Here is a 20,519-nt window from a genome sequence, read left to right as displayed (position 1 = left end):
AGGGGATCTCATTGAAACTTATAAAATTCTAACAGGACTAGACAGACTAGATGCAGGAAGGATGTTCCCGATGGCGAGGGAGTCCAGAACCAGGGATCACAGTTTAAGGATAAGGGGTAAGCCATTTAGAACTGAGATGAGGCGGAATTTCTTCACCCAGAGAGTGGTGAACCTGTGGAATTCTCTACCACAGAAGGCCGTTGAGACCAATTCATTAAATATATTCAAGAAGGAGTTAGATATATTTCTTAAGGCTAAAGGGATCAAGGCATATGGGGAGAAAGCAGGGACAGGGTACTGAATTTGGATGATCAGCCATGATCTCATTAAATGGCGGAACAGGCTCGAGGAGCCGAATGGCCTACTCCTGCTCCTATCTTCTACGTTTCTATGTAGATTGTGAGTAGCTGAGGCCCAAGCACTGATCCTTGCGGTACCCCACTAGTTACAGCCTGCCAACCCGAAAATGACCAGTTTATTCCTACTGTCTGTTTTCTGTCCGTTAACCAATCCTCAATCCATACTAGTATATTTCCCCCAATTCCATGAGCCCAAATTTTGTTTAATAACCTCTTGTGTGGCACCTTATTGAATGCCTTCTGAAAATCCAAATACACCACATCCACTGGTTCCCTCTTATCTATTCTGCTAGTTACAATCTCAAAAAACTCTTAACAGATTTGTCAAACACGATTTCTCTTCCATAAATCCGTGTTGACTCTGCCCAATCCTATTATTATTTTCTAAGTGCCCTGTTGCCACATCCTTAATAATAATAGTTCTCCTTAGAGCAGAGAAGGTTGAGAGGAGGTTTGATAGAGGTGTTCAAAATCATGTGGGGTCTAACAGAGTAGATAGAGAGAAACCGTTCCCAGTGGCGGAAGGGTTGAGAACCAGAGGACACAGATCTAAGGTGATTGGCAGAAAAACCAAAGGCGACATGAGGGAAAACCTTTTTATGCAGCGAGTGGATAGGATCTGGAATGCACTGCCCGAGAGGGTGGTGGAGGCAGATTCAATCGTAGCTTTCAAAAGGGAACTGGATGAGTACCTGAAGGAAAAACATTTGCAGGGCTACGTGGAAAGGGCGGGGGAGCGGGACTAGCTGATGAGCTCTTGCAGAGAGCTGGCACGGGCTCGACTGGCTGAATGGCCTCCTCCTGTAACCATTCTATGATTCTATTGATACAATTCCTTCCTTGGTAGTCTATTCCATACCTAGGCCAGTGTACATCACTGAGCAACCACACAGGCTGAGGTACATCACTGACCGACCGCACAGGCTGGGGTACATTACGGACCCACTGACAGACCAAGGAACATCACTGACTCACTGCACAGGCCAGGGAACATCACTGACCCACCGCACAGGCCAGGGAACGTCATTGACTCACCGCACAGGCCAGGGAACATCATTGAATCACCGCACAGGCCAGGGGAACATCAGTGACACACCGCACAGGCCAGGGGAACATCAGTGACCCACCGCACAGGCCAGGGGAACATCAGTGACCCACCGCACAGGCCAGGGGAACATCAGTGAACCACCGCAGAGGCCAGGGAACATCACTGACCCATCGCACAGGCCAGGGAACATCACTGACCCACCGCACAGGCCAGGGAACATCACTGACCCACCGCACAGGCCAGGGAACGTCATTGACTCACCGCACAGGCCAGGGAACATCATTGAATCACCGCACAGGCCAGGGGAACATCAGTGACCCACCGCACAGGCCAGGGGAACATCAGTGACCCACCGCACAGGCCAGGGGAACATCAGTGACCCACCGCACAGGCCAGGGGAACATCAGTGACCCACCGCACAGGCCAGGGAACATCACTGACCCACCGCACAGGCCAGGGAACATCACTGACCCACCGCACAGGCCAGGGAACATCACTGACCCACCGCACAGGCCAGGGAACATCACTGACCCACCGCACAGGCCAGGGGAACATCACTGACCCACCGCACAGGCCAGGGGAACATCAGTGACCCACCGCACAGTCCAGGGAATATCACTGACCCACCGCACAGGCCAGGGAACGTCACTGACCCACCGCACAGGCCAGGCAACGTCACTGACCCACCGCACAGGCCAGGGAACGTCACTGACCCACCGCACAGGCCAGGGAACATCACTGACCCACCACACAGGCCAGGCAACGTCACTGACCCACCGCACAGGCCAGGCAACATCACTGACCCACCGCACAGGCCAGGGAACATCACTGACCCACCGCACAGACCAGGGAACATCACTGACCCACCACACAGGCCAGGCAACATCACTGACCCACCGCACAGGCCAGGCAACATCACTGACCCACCGCACAGACCAGGGAACATCACTGACCCACTACACAGGCCAGGGGAACATCAGTGACCCACCGCACAGTCCAGGGAATATCACTGACCCACCGCACAGACCAGGGAACATCACTGACCCACCGCACAGACCAGGGAACATCACTGACCCACTACACAGGCCAGGCAACATCACTGACCCACCGCACAGACCAGGGAACATCACTGACCCACCGCACAGGCTAGGGAACATCACTGACCCACCGCACAGACCAGGGAACATCACTGACCCACCACACAGGCCAGGCAACATCACTGACCCACCGCACAGGCCAGGCAACATCACTGACCCACCGCACAGACCAGGGAACATCACTGACCCACCACACAGGCCAGGGGAACATCAGTGACCCACCGCACAGTCCAGGGAATATCACTGACCCACCGCACAGACCAGGGAACATCACTGACCCACCGCACAGACCAGGGAACATCACTGACCCACTACACAGGCCAGGCAACATCACTGACCCACCGCACAGACCAGGGAACATCACTGACCCACCACACAGGCAAGGCAACATCACTGACCCACCGCACAGACCAGGGAACATCACTGACCCACCGCACAGGCCAGGGAACATCACTGACCCACCGCACAGGCCAGGGAACGTCATTGACTCACCGCACAGGCCAGGGAACATCATTGAATCACCGCACAGGCCAGGGGAACATCAGTGACCCACCGCACAGGCCAGGGGAACATCAGTGACCCACCGCACAGGCCAGGGGAACATCAGTGACCCACCGCACAGGCCAGGGGAACATCAGTGACCCACCGCACAGGCCAGGGAACATCACTGACCCACCGCACAGGCCAGGGAACATCACTGACCCACCGCACAGGCCAGGGAACATCACTGACCCACCGCACAGGCCAGGGAACATCACTGACCCACCGCACAGGCCAGGGGAACATCAGTGACCCACCGCACAGGCCAGGGGAACATCAGTGACCCACCGCACAGGCCAGGGGAACATCAGTGACCCACCGCACAGGCCAGGGAACATCACTGACCCACCGCACAGGCCAGGGAACATCACTGACCCACCGCACAGGCCAGGGAACATCACTGACCCACCACACAGGCCAGGGAACGTCATTGACTCACCGCACAGGCCAGGGAACATCATTGAATCACCGCACAGGCCAGGGGAACATCAGTGACCCACCGCACAGGCCAGGGGAACATCAGTGACCCACCGCACAGGCCAGGGGAACATCAGTGACCCACCGCACAGGCCAGGGGAACATCAGTGACCCACCGCACAGGCCAGGGAACATCACTGACCCACCGCACAGGCCAGGGAACATCACTGACCCACCGCACAGGCCAGGGAACATCACTGACCCACCGCACAGGCCAGGGAACATCACTGACCCACCGCACAGGCCAGGGGAACATCACTGACCCACCGCACAGGCCAGGGGAACATCAGTGACCCACCGCACAGTCCAGGGAATATCACTGACCCACCGCACAGGCCAGGGAACGTCACTGACCCACCGCACAGGCCAGGCAACGTCACTGACCCACCGCACAGGCCAGGGAACGTCACTGACCCACCGCACAGGCCAGGGAACATCACTGACCCACCACACAGGCCAGGCAACGTCACTGACCCACCGCACAGGCCAGGCAACATCACTGACCCACCGCACAGGCCAGGGAACATCACTGACCCACCGCACAGGCCAGGGAACATCACTGACCCACCACACAGGCCAGGCAACATCACTGACCCACCGCACAGGCCAGGCAACATCACTGACCCACCACACAGGCAAGGCAACATCACTGACCCACCGCACAGACCAGGGAACATCACTGACCCACCGCACAGGCCAGGGAACATCACTGACCCACCGCACAGACCAGGGAACATCACTGACCCACCACACAGGCCAGGCAACATCACTGACCCACCGCACAGGCCAGGCAACATCACTGACCCACTGCACAGACCAGGGAACATCACTGACCCACTACACAGGCCAGGGGAACATCAGTGACCCACCGCACAGTCCAGGGAATATCACTGACCCACCGCACAGACCAGGGAACATCACTGACCCACCGCACAGACCAGGGAACATCACTGACCCACTACACAGGCCAGGCAACATCACTGACCCACCGCACAGACCAGGGAACATCACTGACCCACCACACAGGCAAGGCAACATCACTGAACCACCGCACAGACCAGGGAACATCACTGACCCACCGCACAGGCCAGGGAACATCACTGACCCACCGCACAGGCCAGGGAACGTCATTGACTCACCGCACAGGCCAGGGAACATCATTGAATCACCGCACAGGCCAGGGGAACATCAGTGACCCACCGCACAGGCCAGGGGAACATCAGTGACCCACCGCACAGGCCAGGGGAACATCAGTGACCCACCGCACAGGCCAGGGGAACATCAGTGACCCACCGCACAGGCCAGGGAACATCACTGACCCACCGCACAGGCCAGGGAACATCACTGACCCACCGCACAGGCCAGGGAACATCACTGACCCACCGCACAGGCCAGGGAACATCACTGACCCACCGCACAGGCCAGGGGAACATCACTGACCCACCGCACAGGCCAGGGGAACATCAGTGACCCACCGCACAGTCCAGGGAATATCACTGACCCACCGCACAGGCCAGGGAACGTCACTGACCCACCGCACAGGCCAGGCAACGTCACTGACCCACCGCACAGGCCAGGGAACGTCACTGACCCACCGCACAGGCCAGGGAACATCACTGACCCACCACACAGGCAAGGCAACGTCACTGACCCACCGCACAGGCCAGGCAACATCACTGACCCACCGCACAGGCCAGGGAACATCACTGACCCACCGCACAGACCAGGGAACATCACTGACCCACCACACAGGCCAGGCAACATCACTGACCCACCGCACAGGCCAGGCAACATCACTGACCCACCGCACAGACCAGGGAACATCACTGACCCACTACACAGGCCAGGGGAACATCAGTGACCCACCGCACAGTCCAGGGAATATCACTGACCCACCGCACAGACCAGGGAACATCACTGACCCACCACACAGGCAAGGCAACATCACTGACCCACCGCACAGACCAGGGAACATCACTGACCCACCACACAGGCCAGGTAACATCACTGACCCACCGCACAGGCCAGGGAACATCACTGACCCACTACAGATATGTATCTTTTTAAACTGAATTTGAAATGGAGGCTCGACTACCATGGTGCATTACCTTCAAAAATAATTTGTCCACAAAAATCCAGATGTAATACTTTTCATCAAACAGCCATTACGTTGCATTTACATTGGTGAACACAGCTAAACTCCGGAAAAGCTCAGTTAATGACTAACTTCAAATATTTACTCAGAGCCCCTGTACCAGAGCAGTCTGCCTCCATGGGTAAATAAATGAAGGCTGACAATTCCCCACACCAGTTTGAGAACAATTTGTTTTCCCAGTATCTGCACCTCTTACTCTGTTTCAATACAGTGCGATGCTAGTGCAGCACAATGTGGCCAGTGAGGGAGAAACGCGGTCTAAATGTAAAGGAGCATCAACAGCAGCATTTTTTCATAGTGAGCACTTCAACCGACACAACAGCTGACCATGAACTTGTGTTCACTGCTCACTCCGCAATCCCCAAGTCCCTATGCCCTTCCCCCCACCCCCTTACCTTTCCTCTTGACAAATACTGAATGAGTTTGGGGAGGAGATAGCGGAGGCATCATCCATAATTTTCCAAAAATCATTCAAAAACAGAATTGGAGGTTACAAATGTCACATCGCCGTTCAAGAGGAAAGGGGCAAGACAGGAAGTCAAAGGTCAGTTTAGTCTTACCTCAGTTGTCAGTAAAATTCTAGACTCCATAATATGGAGTGGACACTTAGAAAGGTTTAGGTTAATCGGAGAGTCAGTATGGATTTGTAAATGGCAGGTTGTGCTTGACACCACAATTCTAATTGAATTTTTTGAGAAACTCAGTGTCTATAAAGGGAACACGACAGATGATTTATCGTCTTCAGTTGTTGGATCAGTTCTACTTGGGTTAAGACTAGTCTGAATCTCAAGTGCACTTGATTCTCTAGCCTACAATCATTTGCATAATTGTTCACAAATCCAGGTGCAGAACTCAAGGGGGTCTAGGGATGAAACCACTGGTAGGAGATATGCACTGCATGATCATCAAACTTAGAGACAGGGACAATTAAAGGGAGTGTTACAATGGAGGAAAATAAAAATTCAAAATGTTTCTCGAGATGCTGTAAAAGGCATCTCAACCCATCAGCAGCCATTGCTAAGGCTGAAGGGGCAGTGGATGAATAAGTGACAGGCCAAGATGAAGTCAAGATGGTTGCGAGGAAGGTTGTCATCTCTGTCACTCCACAGCATCATTCCACAGATCAGCAATGCAGCTTACCTGCAAGGAAGTGCAGCCAAGTTTCAGGCCGCAGCAGATTGTTACTGTCGCTGCCCTTTGCTGCACGGCAACCGCAGGTTTCCTTGCAGCAGATGGCACCATGAGTGGATGGGCGAGAGCGAGTGGATGGGCGAGAGCGAGTGGATGGGCGAGAGCGAGCGAGTGGATGGGCGAGAGCGAGCGAGTGGATGGGCGAGAGCGAGCGAGTGGATGGGCGAGAGCGAGCGAGTGGATGGGCGAAGCGAACGAGTGGATGGGTGAGTGAGTGACTGGATGGGAAGTTATTGAGTGGATGGGTGAGTGAGTGAGTGAGTGGGCTTGTGAATAGGTAGGTGGATGAGTTGAGTAAGTGAATAGATGGGTGGGTGACTTGAGGGAGTGGATGGGTGGTGTTGGTCTGACGTTCCTGTCAAGCAGTGACACAAAACAAGATCTTCTCCCACGTGACTCTGCATCAAGTGGCAAACGGATATCTAGATTTCTTTCAGTTAGTTTTCCAAACTAGGTGATGCCTAAATTCAATTTAAATAACAAGAGAAGCATGGGTTAGGGATTCACTTGTTGAAGCACTTCAATTAGCACCACCTGACACATCCACTCAAATCACAGAAATCTAAGCAACAGAAAACTGAGAAAAGACTTTTTACTGGAAGATTGGATTCGATCCAATTGTATTTACAGGAAATATGTACATCGATTAACAATTAATATGTACAAAAAAGTCACAACCATATTTATATATAAATTAAGAATAAATACAACATGCAGACCTCATGGAGAGGCAGAAGATAGACAGAACCAAGAGAACCCGATCCATTTGCTGCTCTCTAAATAAAACAGTTGTTCCAGAGAGTGAGGTAAATAACAAGAAATTCTGTCACTTGGCGAGTTAAGGCAGAGGTGCAGTGAAACCTGCCATCACCTGAATCAAGCCTGGAGACTCAGGCCAGCTCTCTTGCAAACAGTCAGATGCACATCTGAGTTATATGCTCACCTTCATAAAAATTACAACAACAACAGCACTGAACAGCTACCTTCAAACAGAGCTGTGGTTTCCCTTTGGCTGGTGAGCCGCCATCTCCCTTTAAACGGAGCTGCAGTCTGACATTAAACAGTGTCACGGACTCCCTTTAATAGAAACTGTAATCTTCCTTTAAATGGAACTGCAATCTCCCATTAAGCAGAGCCACCGTCTCCTTTCAACGGAAACCCAGTCTCCCTCTAAATGGAGCTGTGGCCTCTATAAATGTCAAATGGTTATTCTTGATTGAAGCTATTAAAGTATTTCACATCCAACAGGTACTAATAGGAAGCATAACTTCACAAGCTTCACTGCATCTCAATATAACCTCTCTTAAAACAAGAGGGCTGTTAATTCAGCATCTCTCTGTTAAAGTACCATGTTTCCCCATCATCCCATTTGTGTCTCATCTGCTAATGCAGCGTCTCTCTAATCAGTCATCTCTCATTCTCTTCTATCCAGGGCAGAGATCTGGCTGGGCGGGAATCCTGCCCGCCCCTCCAATTCTGCCCCGACCCCAAGCCATTTCCCTGGGTTGGCGGGCCATCTGATATGTATGGCAGGCTTCTGATTGAATTCCTGCCGCAAAGAAGGAGTGCGTCGGTGCCCAGCAAAAAAACCTTCATTTGAGGTAAGTGGGGGCCATACTGGAGGTGGACGAGGCTGCTACAAGGCATTCTCCTTGCTTTGGGGGACCTCAAGGCTGTTACCGATGCTTTCCCAAGCCTACTGCCACCTTCCATATGGTAGTGCCAGGAAGCGGCGGTAAGAGGGGCGGACACCAGGAAAATCCAACGGGGCCCTGTTCCCTGTCCTCCCACCGCCATCTGCATGCAATGGGCAAGGAAAGGACAGCTGGCGGTGGTTCCAGGAGGGAAATCCAGGTCAGGGAGTGTGGTGGCGGTAGGCCTCACCAGTGTCTCATTCTTCGTCGCTATCCGACCCCATTTCAGGGGGGATCATAGAGGAGAGTCCAGTCCACTGTGTCTCCATTAATACACCATCACCCTCCATTACTGCTTTGTCTCTCCATTAATACACCATATCACTCTGTTAAAACAATGTCTCCCCGTGAATGCACCATCTCTCTGCTAACACTTTATCACTCCATTAACACACTGTCTCTATTTCTCTGATGACTCTGTGATGTTTTTGTGTTTGCCTCAATGATTTTCATTTTTCTCTTTGCTTAAAGGAGACAAAATGGGTTCCCCATAAACGAAAGAAATACTTTGACCTTTAACCCCATCCTTTACATTTTTTTTTTACAAGTGGGGAGTCAGTGTATAAAAACCATACCATTTGCATTCAACAGCAACCTGTATTGACACACAAAAGTTACCTACCTTCAAATAAATGTGATGAATTTACAGTGTGGAGCTGGAATGAGTGAAACCAGCACATCTGAAACGCAACATCTTTGCCACATTTACATTTTGTTTTCAATTATGGCATCTCCACTCACAGCAGCAGAGGTCACTTGCGTGGCAATTCAGTAAAAATATTCAGGAATGGCAGAATGACTCAGAGAAATTTGTGAATGGAGAAGGTGAACTCACACACACTGTACCATCACCGGGGCACAGAGACATTGATGCAGTTGATTTTAGAAAAATATGGAAGTTAGCAGTAAGAAGGGGAGTTAGGGAAACTGTTTTATCCAAAGGGAAACTGGAAAGTGGAATTCAAGTGGAAAGTATAAATAGGGTCAAGAGAGATACGTGTTTCTGAAGATAGAAAGGAGTAAGGTACATGGTAAGAAAGTGGGTGGAGAGATTTGGTGAAAAGGTGGTTAGGTAGGGTGGAGCGATATGTCAAGTAGGTGTTAGTGGGGTACAGTGATGTGGTGAGAAGGTGGGTAGGTAGAGTGGAGATTAGTTGGGTAGGTAAGCATAGAGTGATATGTTGAGAAGGTGATAGTGGGGTGGAGGGATATGGTGAGGAAGTGGGTAGGGCGGGGTTGAGGGATATGTCGCGAAGGTGGTAGGTGGGGTGGAGTGGAGTGTTATGGTGAGAAGGTGGGGTGGAGGGATATGGTGAGGAAGTGGGTAGGGCGGGGTTGAGGGATATGTCGCGAAGGTGGTAGGTGGGGTGGAGTGGAGTGTTATGGTGAGAAGGTGGGGTGGAGGGATATGATGAGGAAGTGGGTAGGGCGGGGTGGAGGGATATGTCGCGAAGGTGGCAGGTGGGATGGAGTGGAGTGTTATGGTGAGAAGGTGGGGTGGAGGAATATGCATGTAGACTGTGTCAGAACCAACACCCCAAGTTACAGCAGACCCAGAGAGATGACAGGGCTCGTGAACCATCTCTTGCCATTGTGTCTTTGTTCTGATTTTTGATCGACAGTTATGTAGCCAGGAACTGTCTGAATCTGGGATAAATATAACAGAAGTTCCCTAGTTCGTTAATTCAGTTCATGCGGTTCTATCACATGGGTGATTACTGCAGTGACACCAGGCTCTCTCAATTCAACAGATACTCAAAAGTTTCTCGTTACTTTGGTTAACAAATAATTTAGAACTGTGTTGTTATTTTTTTAAATTTGCTAATTTATACTTGCCTCTGTATAATTTAATTTTTAAATGAAGGTGGAAAATAGTTCTTAGCCTGAGCCACATGGTCTTCCAGTGTGGTGCCTTCTAGCAGTTGCAGAGATCTGAAACTCACATAGGGTAGGCTGCATTATTGTCAGCAAAATGATTCATTGATCACTTTGTTGAAATGGTGTCCCAGCTGTTTCGTACACACTGTCAAGTTTCAGTCTATGGGAGAAGCTAAGGAAGCGAGTTTGATCTAAACAGGTGTTCGGCACTGAGGCAGAATGGGCCTGAACTTGCAAGACCAGGCACGTAAGCGACTGTCTGTGTGGAGTTTGCACATTCTCCCTGTGTCTGCGTGGGTTTCCTCCGGGTGCTCCGGTTTCCTCCCACAGTCCAAAGATGTGCGGGTTAGGTTGATTTGGCTATGATAAATTGACCCTTAATGTTAGGGGATTAAATATGTGGGGTTACGGGGATAGGGTGGGATATGTGTCAGTGCAGGCTCGATGGGCCGAAATGGCCTCTATCTGCACTGTGGGGATTGTGTGTGATTCTGTGTGTGTGTGAATTAGTTCTAACTGATTAAGTCTAATGTAGCAGAGAATTAGGAGTTTATTAATGACGGGTTCTGGACCCAGGCTAGTGATGTGTGTGGGATGCATGACATGGGATATCCCAGATATGAAAAGTATCCAGGAACAGTACATGGGAATGAAGTGTTCGGGATTTATGTTGCTTAATCAGATGAATGGTGAGCTAGAGGAGCAGCTGGCTACACTCTGTAATATATGTGGAGAGGAAAGATTTCTGTAAAATGTTCCAGAGATGGTCACCCCACAGTAGAGAGAAATAGTTAAACAAAGGGACGTTTTTGACTGCCCACAGGTGCAGGGGATGGAGGAGGAGACAGGAAAACCCTGGAGGTCTGGACTTGTGTACAATTCTGGTTGTTGTACTGCAACAAAGATATCCAGGAGTAAGAGGAATGGAGAGTTCAGGGGGTGGAGAAGGATACAGAGATAGGGAGGGACCAGGCCTTGGAAGGATTTAAACACAAGGACCAGAATGAGTGGTTTGGAGATGCCCCAAACAATAACTTGTATTAAATGAAGAGAGTACAGTTTCTCAAAGGTCCTGAAATGAGTTCTCTGCCAGCTCCACTCTTCTAAGATGAGGGATGTGCAAAACAGCAGAAAGACTAAACATTAAAAAAAAATATTTGGCAAACAAGTCTCAAAGGAGATGCATCGTGATCCAGATTTTGAGGTCAACCTGTCTTCTCACAAATCACAATAACCTCCAGCACTGAACTGGCAAAGGCGTTGCAACCCATAGGGTGTGTGCTGCGAGATGAGGCACCTCCAGTCAAGGGTAACAGTCATCTCATGACGAGCAGTACTTCTGTGTGCTGTATGTAACAAAATTATAACCCGCTGAAGATTTTGGACACTGCTTTTTTTTTGATTCTTCACACATCCCAAACACTGCAGGACTCATTCTCTCACATCCCAGACACTCCAGGTGTCAGCCGTGGCTCAGTAGGTAACACTCTGGCAGTACCGAGGGAATGCTGCGCTGTCGGAGGGGCCATCTTCTGGATGAGATGTTAAACCAGGTCTGCCTTCTCAGGTGGATGCAAAAGATCCTATGACACGATTTGAAGAAGAGCAGTGGAGTTCCCCCAGTGTCCTGGCCAACATTTATCCCTCAACCAACATCGCTAAAAACAGATTATCTGGTCATTATCACATTGCTGTTTGTGGGATCTTGCTGTGCGCATTTCAACAACTTGCATTATGTAGCGCGTTTAATGTAGTAAAACGTTCCAAGGCGCTTAACAAGAGCGATATCAATAAAAAACATTTTTGACACTGAGCCACAGAAGGAAATATCAGGGCAGATGACCAAAAGCTTGATCAAAGAGGTAGGTTTAAAGGAGCATCTTAAAAGAGAGAGCGGTAGAGAGGGAATTCCAGAGTTTAGGGCCAAGGCAGTTGAAAGCATAGCCACCAACGGTGGAGCGATTATAATCAGGGATGTGCAAGAGGCCAGAATTGGAAAAGCGCAGAAATCGCGAAAGCTTGTAGGGCTGGAGGAGGCTAGAGAGATAGGGAGGGGCGAGGCCATGGAAGGGTTTGAAACAAGGATGAGGATTTTAAAATTGAGGCGTTGTCGGACTAGGAGCCAGTGAAGGCCAGCAAGCACATGGGTGATCGGTGAACGAGATTTGGAACAAGTTAGGATACAGGCAGCAGACTTTTGGACAAGCACAAGTTTATGCAGGGTGGAAGGGCGGCCAGGAGAGCACTGAAATAGTCAAGTCTAGAAGTAACAAAGGTACAGATGAGGGTTTCCACAGCAGCCAAGCTGAGGCAGGGTCGGAATTGAGTGATGTTACAGAGATGGAGTAGGCAGTCTTGGTGATGGGAGCGGATATGTGGTCGGAAACTCATCTCGTGGTGAAACAACACCAAGGTTGCGAATGGTCTAGCTCAGCTTAAGACAGTTGCCAGCAATGGAAATGGTGGTCAGGGAACAGAGTTTGTGGTGGGGACCAAAGACAATGGCTTCAGAAATCCCAATATTTCCTACAACAGTGACTATACTTCAAAAGTATTTCATTGGCTGTAGTGCACTTTGGGATGTCCTGAGGTCATTAAAGGTGCTTTATAAATGCAAGTCTTTCTTTTCTAGGACTGACTCACACACATCCCAGACACTCCAGGACTCGCTCTCATATGTCTTTGACACTCCAGAACTGTATCATCCAGGGCTGTTTGAGAGTGCTGCACTATCTCCAAAGAGCTAAACAGGCCCTAGAATCAGCCAGATGGCTGTGCTGTCTTAAGAGCTGCATTGCCCGGGACATGTGCACGAGCCTGAGGCTGCTTCCCTTCACTCTGAAGTACATCAATGTCTCTGTGACGCCTAGGCACTGAGAAATAACACGTCAACGGCAGGGGCTTTGAGGGCACCAATACAGGAAGACATTGTAATAGCACTCCCACGTTCTTCAAGTTGGTATTCTGTAAAAGGCCTGTGGATAGATCCTGGGATGAGAGAAATGTAGGGCTCCACACTCAAACCCACAACCCTCACTCTCATAGATCACAATACGAAAAGGTTCAGTTAATCTCTGCAGATGTGAGTTACTACAGGTTCTGTCCCTGGTACAGTTTCATTAGGTCATGTATTATAAAAAAAGAGATGCTTTGTCCCTTTTGCAAAGAGTTTCTGAGATTAAGTCACCGGTGTGCAGTACATTCCTCTGTCGAAGAAGCATGATTCCTCTTCATTGGGATCATTGTTGAATTTTAGACCAATCACATTCAGCTTTACTCCCAGCTGAGTTTCAGCGTAAAATCCAATCTAACTGATTGTCGTGGATACTTGCTTGAGGTAACTTCAATTCTGATTTGACAGATTTTTACCTCGAATGCAGCATAATTTTGATTGGTTAAGCCTCGTTCCCATTTTCTATTGGCCGGGAGATTGTGCATCAGGTCCCTTATTGTTTTGATATTCGTTAGCTGCTTCAGGTCCAACACCCTCCGATTAGCTGAAGGTGAGACATACACATACAGCCCAAGGTTAGCCTCTCTCGTCCTCTATCCAATGGGCTGGAGGTTTAGGTAGCTCTGTATACACAGGAGTTGAACACGTACATCACACTTCGCTGACAGGAGTATTCCGGCTCAACTCCTTGATCCCATGTAAGATCCGCTTCATGTGGCCCACTCTCGTTATCCCCAAGTCCTGCCAAACACAGGTTAGAAGAAAGGCATTTATTGTCAGTGTGTCAGTCAAGTAGATACTAAAACAACCTTAATCAAAATGTAGGTTCCTGAAAAGGAAATGGGGTTAAATAGGTAAAATAAAGCTCCAAGGAGGCTGACAGGAATTGACTATGCACTCCGCACTCCTATAACACAGCTCAATGCCCAGCTCAAGTGCCTACCGACTTACTTCATTTCAGGGGAAGAGAGCATGTCCTTGATCGGGGAAGGGAAGGGGAGAATTTAAATTAAAGAGAGCGGCGGTTACCTCACTCAGTGATGCACAAGTCAGCACTGGTCATGGTCAAAATATTCAGCTTCCGGCCTCACCAGAGTCCAGTCGGAAAACATTTAAATACAAGGTACACACTGTACGCATTATGTAGTAGATGGTACACAATGTGTATCCTGCTAGCACACAGTGCCTTTCCATTGGTATACAGCACATATTATGCTGGTAAAAAGCCATATACTACTGGTACACATTGGATATCTCACTAGTACGCAGCACATATTCCACTGGTACGCAGTACCTTTTTCTGATGGTACAAAGCATAGATCCCACTGGTACACAGTGCGTATCCCCGATACAGGTCCTCTGTAACCAGTCATTCCACCAGCACCAAGACCAGCTCATAATGCATCACTCTTGTGAGTTTGTTCCGAGGGTTAGATGCAGTATAAAGATCTTACTACAATGCCCCATCAAGCATTCCTAGGTCAGGTACAGAGTAAAGCTCTCTTTACAGAGCCCCTTCAAGCAACCCCAGAAACGTGTCTACCGACATGGGGTGCTTGCTGGGGCTGTGTAAAAGAGTTTTCTATTTCCCACACCAGCTGTCACCCGAGTGAGATTGCCAATTTGTTCTGAATCAGCAGCAGTTTTGTGCACTGAGCTCATGCCCACTAATAATGCCCCCAACTCATTTCACTGAGGAGCATTACAACTAGTATCAGTCTGGGCAGCATGGGAGTCCAGATCTAATGGTGCAAATCAGTCTCATTTATTCAGTCTCATTTATTCACTTTTTGTTTGAAGTGTTCATTGTGAATTTGTGCGTGTGTGTGGAGTGTTCATTGCGAGTGTGTGTGTGATTGTGAGTTTGTGTGTGAGTTTGAGTGTTGACTGCTCATTTCCAGCTGATTCAGGGCATCTGGTGTCGAATGTTGTGGCTTGCAATTCCGGAGGCGTAAGACTCGGCCAGTAGTAAAGATGACATGAAACACCTGGGGGCTGGGGTGAGAGGGGGCACCCAAAAACAGGTCAGGCAGGATAGGCCCGACCATTAGGCCCTAGTCCACGAAAAGTAGGTAGGCTGCAGCCTAAAGCTTTAAGTTGGAATTGGGCGACGGTCAATGGGTTGGCTGGATGATATGGTTGGGGGGGGGGCGGGGAAATGCCAGCCGCCGCGAGCATTTGGCAGGCAACTGGGTTAAACTCAAAAATTAGCTGGGCCAGAGCTGGGAAATCAGAAAAATCAAGCTTAAAAACAAAATGACAGATGGACCTGGAAGACTTGATTGGTAGGCACAACACCGTCACTTTCTGTTTGGAGGTCCATAATGCACTATATTCTAAGTATGATATGCAGATAGGGACATAAAATTGGGAATTGCTGATACATCTTGATATACAAAATATTGCTCAAAAATCTGGACATAGGAAGTAAGGTTAGTGTGCACAGGAAAGGCATGCCATATGCAAGACTTTTAATATATACACATATACACATGTAACTGCGTAGTACCGGAGTGTAGATTCCTGCAGGGGTATAAACAGAGGGACAACCACTAAATATAAGAAAAGAGTATATATAAATTATATGAAAGTATATTTATACACTCAGGGATATATCTGTTTATACACTGTATGGATAGATCTGTATTTTTGTGAACAAACATGAATGTTTTTCGATGCTTTGGCAACATAAGATGTAACTTGTCATGCCAATAAAGCGATTTGAATTGAATTGAATTGAATTGATAAGAGATACTGCACTAAAGGGAGCATTTGTTGCAAAACATTTTGTTCAGAAAATAGTCCAGGTATTTGAGTTTAGACAATGACTACCCTGAGAAGAGTGCAAGGTTGAGAAATCTAGCATGAGCAGTTAAAGTAAGGAAGTGAGTTACCCAGGATAAGCCATGGCAGCAGCTGGCATCACATCAGGTTTTTGGTACAATCCACAAAAAAATGTTTCACAACTTTTATTTGTCCAGAAGTCATTCGGCCAGGTCCAAATGCTGCCTCAATCTTTAAACATTTTCCTTGTCCCCCAGTGGGGCCAAAATAAGTAAAATGCCAGCGAGTCCCAGTCCAGGTACTTGGCATGGCAACCATCTACAGCATGTGCAGTCAGTGAGTCCCAGTCCAGGTACTCGGCTTGGCAACCACCTACAGCACGTGCAGTCAGTGAGTCCCAGTTCAGGTACTCAGCTTTGCACCCATCTATAGATTGTGATTCAATTCACCTTTGTCGCTTTTTTAAATTAATGTTAATCTCCCTGCACCAATAAAACTGAAGCTGCCCTCTAATGCCATTCTAGAACTTCCCTGGGTAGAACCCTCACTCTTTCTTTGCCGTTTCCCTCCTTCCTTCCAGAGAGATATTCTTAGCCATCACTTGATCATTTTGCCTCGAAGGCTTTGTGGGTATGTAGCTGCAGAGTGCACGCACCGTACTGGTAATTTTCCTGACAGTTCTGTTCTATTCTGTAACTGTTTTTTACGAACTCCTTTGGAGCTCATGGTTTCAAAGTACCTTCCAACTGATGTGATCTCAGCACACACAGCAAGTTAATGCAGAAAGACAGTACCGATAAGGTCAGGCCGCATTAGTTCGTCATTCATGCAGAAGTGAGAAAGTCACTCGCAGTACCTTCAGGTCCCGCCTCTCCAGATGCAAGAGCTCTGAGCCACGGATGTCGTGCCGGATGAAGATGTCTCTGTACTCGAACAGGCTAAGATGCTCTAACCAGGCTGCCACCTCCTCAGTACCCCACTGGTGCACTGTGGGAAAGCGAAGAGCAGCGCCACCTTCAGTACCCACAATCCCAAAGGCAAAGAGAAATGCACAAACCATCACCCGCTAGCAAAAAAAAAGGCCCACAGAAATTTCAGAGAGTGCGGAGAACCAGATAATCGCACAAGAGGTATTTCAGGGAGACACACAGTAAGTCAGTAAACACACAATGCAATCTGGAGTCCGGCACAGCTGCTGAAATGAAATACCCGTTGAGTGGAAAGCTCCAGGCTACATTATCAAATGTACAAAAATAGCCCACCTCCCAATCTCTCTATAGTAGAGTGATAAACAACCCTGCTGTTCAATGAAAGGAGGGCTCTGTGACATCTCATTGGTAAATGCACTATCTGGTGTTGTACTGAGCCACACAGATCAGCAACATCCCAAGTACCACCTCTGATCTGTTCTGAGTTAGCTGATGTCAGCGTACTACAATTGGCCTCCGCACCATGGGTTGGGTGGAAGCGGTGGAGGGAGTTGCCCACAGTTTCTGCTCCATTGACCCTTGTTGAGGTGTGAGGAAAGAATCGGGTTTGGCTGTGATGACCCAGGGTCCAATACCCTGCTGACATTCACTGTCTAGGACCTTACGTGAAGAATGGTCACTTGGGCGAAATGCTAGAGGGTGGCTAGCACCCATGAAACCTCTACCCCGATGAAGGTCAGCACCTTCAAGACAGGAGGGGAGAAACAAGGTTGGGTATGTGTACATTGTGCTGATACACCTTCCATCCACCCCCTACTCCTGTGCTCCACCCACCATGCACTGCACCCTCCATGTATTCCACCTCTTGTTAACCTGCTCCCTGAAACTACTGCTCAGGTACATGGCAATGGCTCAAAGTCGGTTTGCATTCTTCTGACTGGTAGAAAATAAGACGCAAACTTACAATCCAAGTGTAGTATGAGTCAAGATAAGTGGAACACATTGGGGTATCCAGGGCTGATACAATCTACAGTTATTGTACTAAGTGAGATTTTGTCCCCAAACGGGGCTGTAACTACAAGTGCAGAGAACCCAGCAGCATTCACCAATATAGGTCCCATTTAAAACTGCAGCCTGGAGCATACCTTCAATTGACTGCAATACATTAATACCGACAAACAGATATAACAATCGACTATTTAATCAGAGAACAATGAAAAGAGAAAACACTTAGATTTTGTTACAATTTCTTATTACTGTTTAAATGAAACATTCAGAATGTGAGTGTTTTCATATTGGAGGAGAGATTCTGCACAGGGTTCAGGTGTGGGAGAGATTTTGCACAGGAGTCAGGTGCGGGAGAGAGATTCTGCACAGGAGTCAGGTGCGGGAGAGAGATTCTGCACAGGAGTCAGGTGCGGGAGAGAGATTCTGCACAGGAGTCAGGTGTGGGAGAGAGATTCTGCACAGGAGTCAGGTGTGGGAGAGAGATTCTGCACAGGGTTCAGGTGCGGGAGAGAGATTCTGCACAGGGTCCAGGTGCGGGAGAGAGATTCTGCACAGGGTTCAGGTGTGGGAGAGATTCTGCACAGGAGTCAGGTGTGGAAGAGAGATTCTGCACAGGAGTCAGGTGTGGGAGAGAGATTCTGCACAGGAGTCAGGTGTGGGAGAGAGATTCTGCACAGGAGTCAGGTGTGGGAGAGAGATTCTGCACAGGAGTCAGGTGTGGGAGAGAGATTCTGCACAGGAGTCAGGTGTGGAAGAGAGATTCTGCACTGGGTTCAGGTGTGGGAGAGAGATTCTGCACAGGAGTCAGGTGAGGAAGAGAGATTCTGCACAGGAGTCAGGTGTGGGAGAGAGATTCTGCACAGGGTTCAGGTGTGGGAGAGATTTTGCACAGGGTTCAGGTGTGGGAGAGATTCTGCACAGGGTTCAGGTGTGGGAGAGATTTTGCACAGGGTTCAGGTGTGGGAGAGAGATTCCGCACAGGAGTCAGGTGTGGGAGAGAGATTCTGCACTGGGTTCAGGTGTGGGAGAGAGATTCTGCACAGGAGTCAGGTGTGGGAGAGAGATTCTGCACTGGGTTCAGGTGTGGGAGAGAGATTCTGCACAGGAGTCAGGTGTGGGAGAGAGATTCTGCACAGGAGTCAGGTGTGGGAGAGAGATTCTGCACAGGGTTCAGGTGTGGGAGAGAGATTCTGCACAGGTTTCAGGTGTGGCAGAGATTTTGCACAGGGTTCAGGTGTGGGAGAGAGATTCTGCACAGGTTTCAGGTGTGGGAGAGATTCTGCACAGGAGTCAGGTGTGGGAAGAGAGATTTTGCACAGGGTTCAGGTGTGGGAGAGAGATTCTGCACAGGAGTCAGGTGTGGGAGAGAGATTCTGCACAGGGTTCAGGTGTGGGAGAGAGATTCTGCACAGGAGTCAGGTGTGGGAGAGAGATTCTGCACAGGAAGGGTAAGTCATGTCAGGACAGCCCAGCCCCATGTTATGCTCCACCTGCGCTATGTGGGAATTCAGGGACTCTGCCGGTGTCCCTGACGACCATGTGCGCCGGAAATGTATCCAGCTGCAGCTTCTAGCAGACCGCATTGAGGCGCTGGAGCTGCGGATGGATGAGTTTTGGAGCATTCGCGATGCTGAGAGGGTCGTGGATAACACGTTTAGTGAGTTTGTCACACCGCAGGTAAGGGCTGCACAGACAGAAGGGAAGTGGGTGACCATCAGGCAGAGCAGTAGAAGCAAGCAGGGGACCCCTGTGGCCATCCCCCTCTCAAACAGGTATACCGATTTGGATACTGTTGAGGGGGATAACTTACCAGGGGAAGGCAGCAGTAGCCAACTTCCTGGCACCGGGGGTGCTTCTGCTGCTCAGGAAGGGAGGAATAAGAGTGGGAGAGCAATAGTGGTAGGGGATTCTATCGTAAGGGGAACAGATAGGCGTTTCTGTGGCCGTAGACGTGACTCCAGGATGGTTTTTTGCCTCCCTGGTGCCAGGGTCAAGGATGTCACTGAACGGCTGTAGGGCATTCTGAAGGGGGAGGGTGAACAGTCAGAGGTCGTGGTTCACATTGGGACCAACGACATGGGTAGGAACAGGGATAAGGTCCTGCAGCAAGAATTTAGGGAGCTAGGTAGCAGATTAAAGAGCAGGACCTCAAAGGCTGTAATCTCTGGATTACTCCCGGTGCCATGTGCTAGTGAGTATAGGAATAGGAGGATAGAGCAGATGAATACGTGGCTAAAGAGTTGGTGCAGGAGGGAGGGCTTTAGTTTCCTGGATCACTGGGTCTGCTTCTGGGGAAGGTGGGACTTGTACAAGTTGGACGGGTTGCACCTGAACCAGAACGGGACAAGTATCCTTGCGGGGAGGTTTGCTAGCACTGTTGGGGGGGGGTTTAAACTAACTTGGCAG

General features: G+C 49.5%; 2 protein-coding genes across 3 annotated transcripts in view; both read right to left on the bottom strand.

Moving 5' to 3' along the window:
- The window catches only part of LOC147115986 (vitamin K-dependent protein C-like), a 55,939-nt gene extending 50,108 nt beyond the window's left edge, over positions 1 to 5,831 (bottom strand). For both annotated transcript variants that reach the window (XM_085990672.1, XM_085990675.1), the window contains exon 1: positions 5,630 to 5,831. The gene's annotated coding sequence lies outside the window, so the exon portion shown is untranslated. The remainder of the gene's footprint in view (positions 1 to 5,629) is intronic.
- Positions 5,832 to 7,445: 1,614 nt separating this feature from the next.
- The window catches only part of LOC147115984 (diacylglycerol kinase delta-like), a 239,750-nt gene continuing 226,676 nt past the window's right edge, over positions 7,446 to 20,519 (bottom strand). Inside the window, exons 26-27 of the mRNA XM_085991991.1 lie at positions 17,033 to 17,242; positions 7,446 to 14,133 (exon numbers count right to left, since the gene is read on the bottom strand). Coding sequence (XP_085848117.1) covers positions 14,044 to 14,133; positions 17,033 to 17,242 — 300 coding nt within the window. The 3' untranslated portion in view covers positions 7,446 to 14,043. The remainder of the gene's footprint in view (positions 14,134 to 17,032; positions 17,243 to 20,519) is intronic.

The sequence above is a fragment of the Somniosus microcephalus genome, chromosome 6, assembly GCF_052327205.1.
Source record: "Somniosus microcephalus isolate GS21.2 chromosome 6, FLI_Smic_1.0, whole genome shotgun sequence".
NCBI lineage: Eukaryota > Metazoa > Chordata > Chondrichthyes > Squaliformes > Somniosidae > Somniosus > Somniosus microcephalus.
Note: the sequence above shows the minus strand (reverse complement) of the source record. Positions and strands in the feature narration are given on the sequence as shown.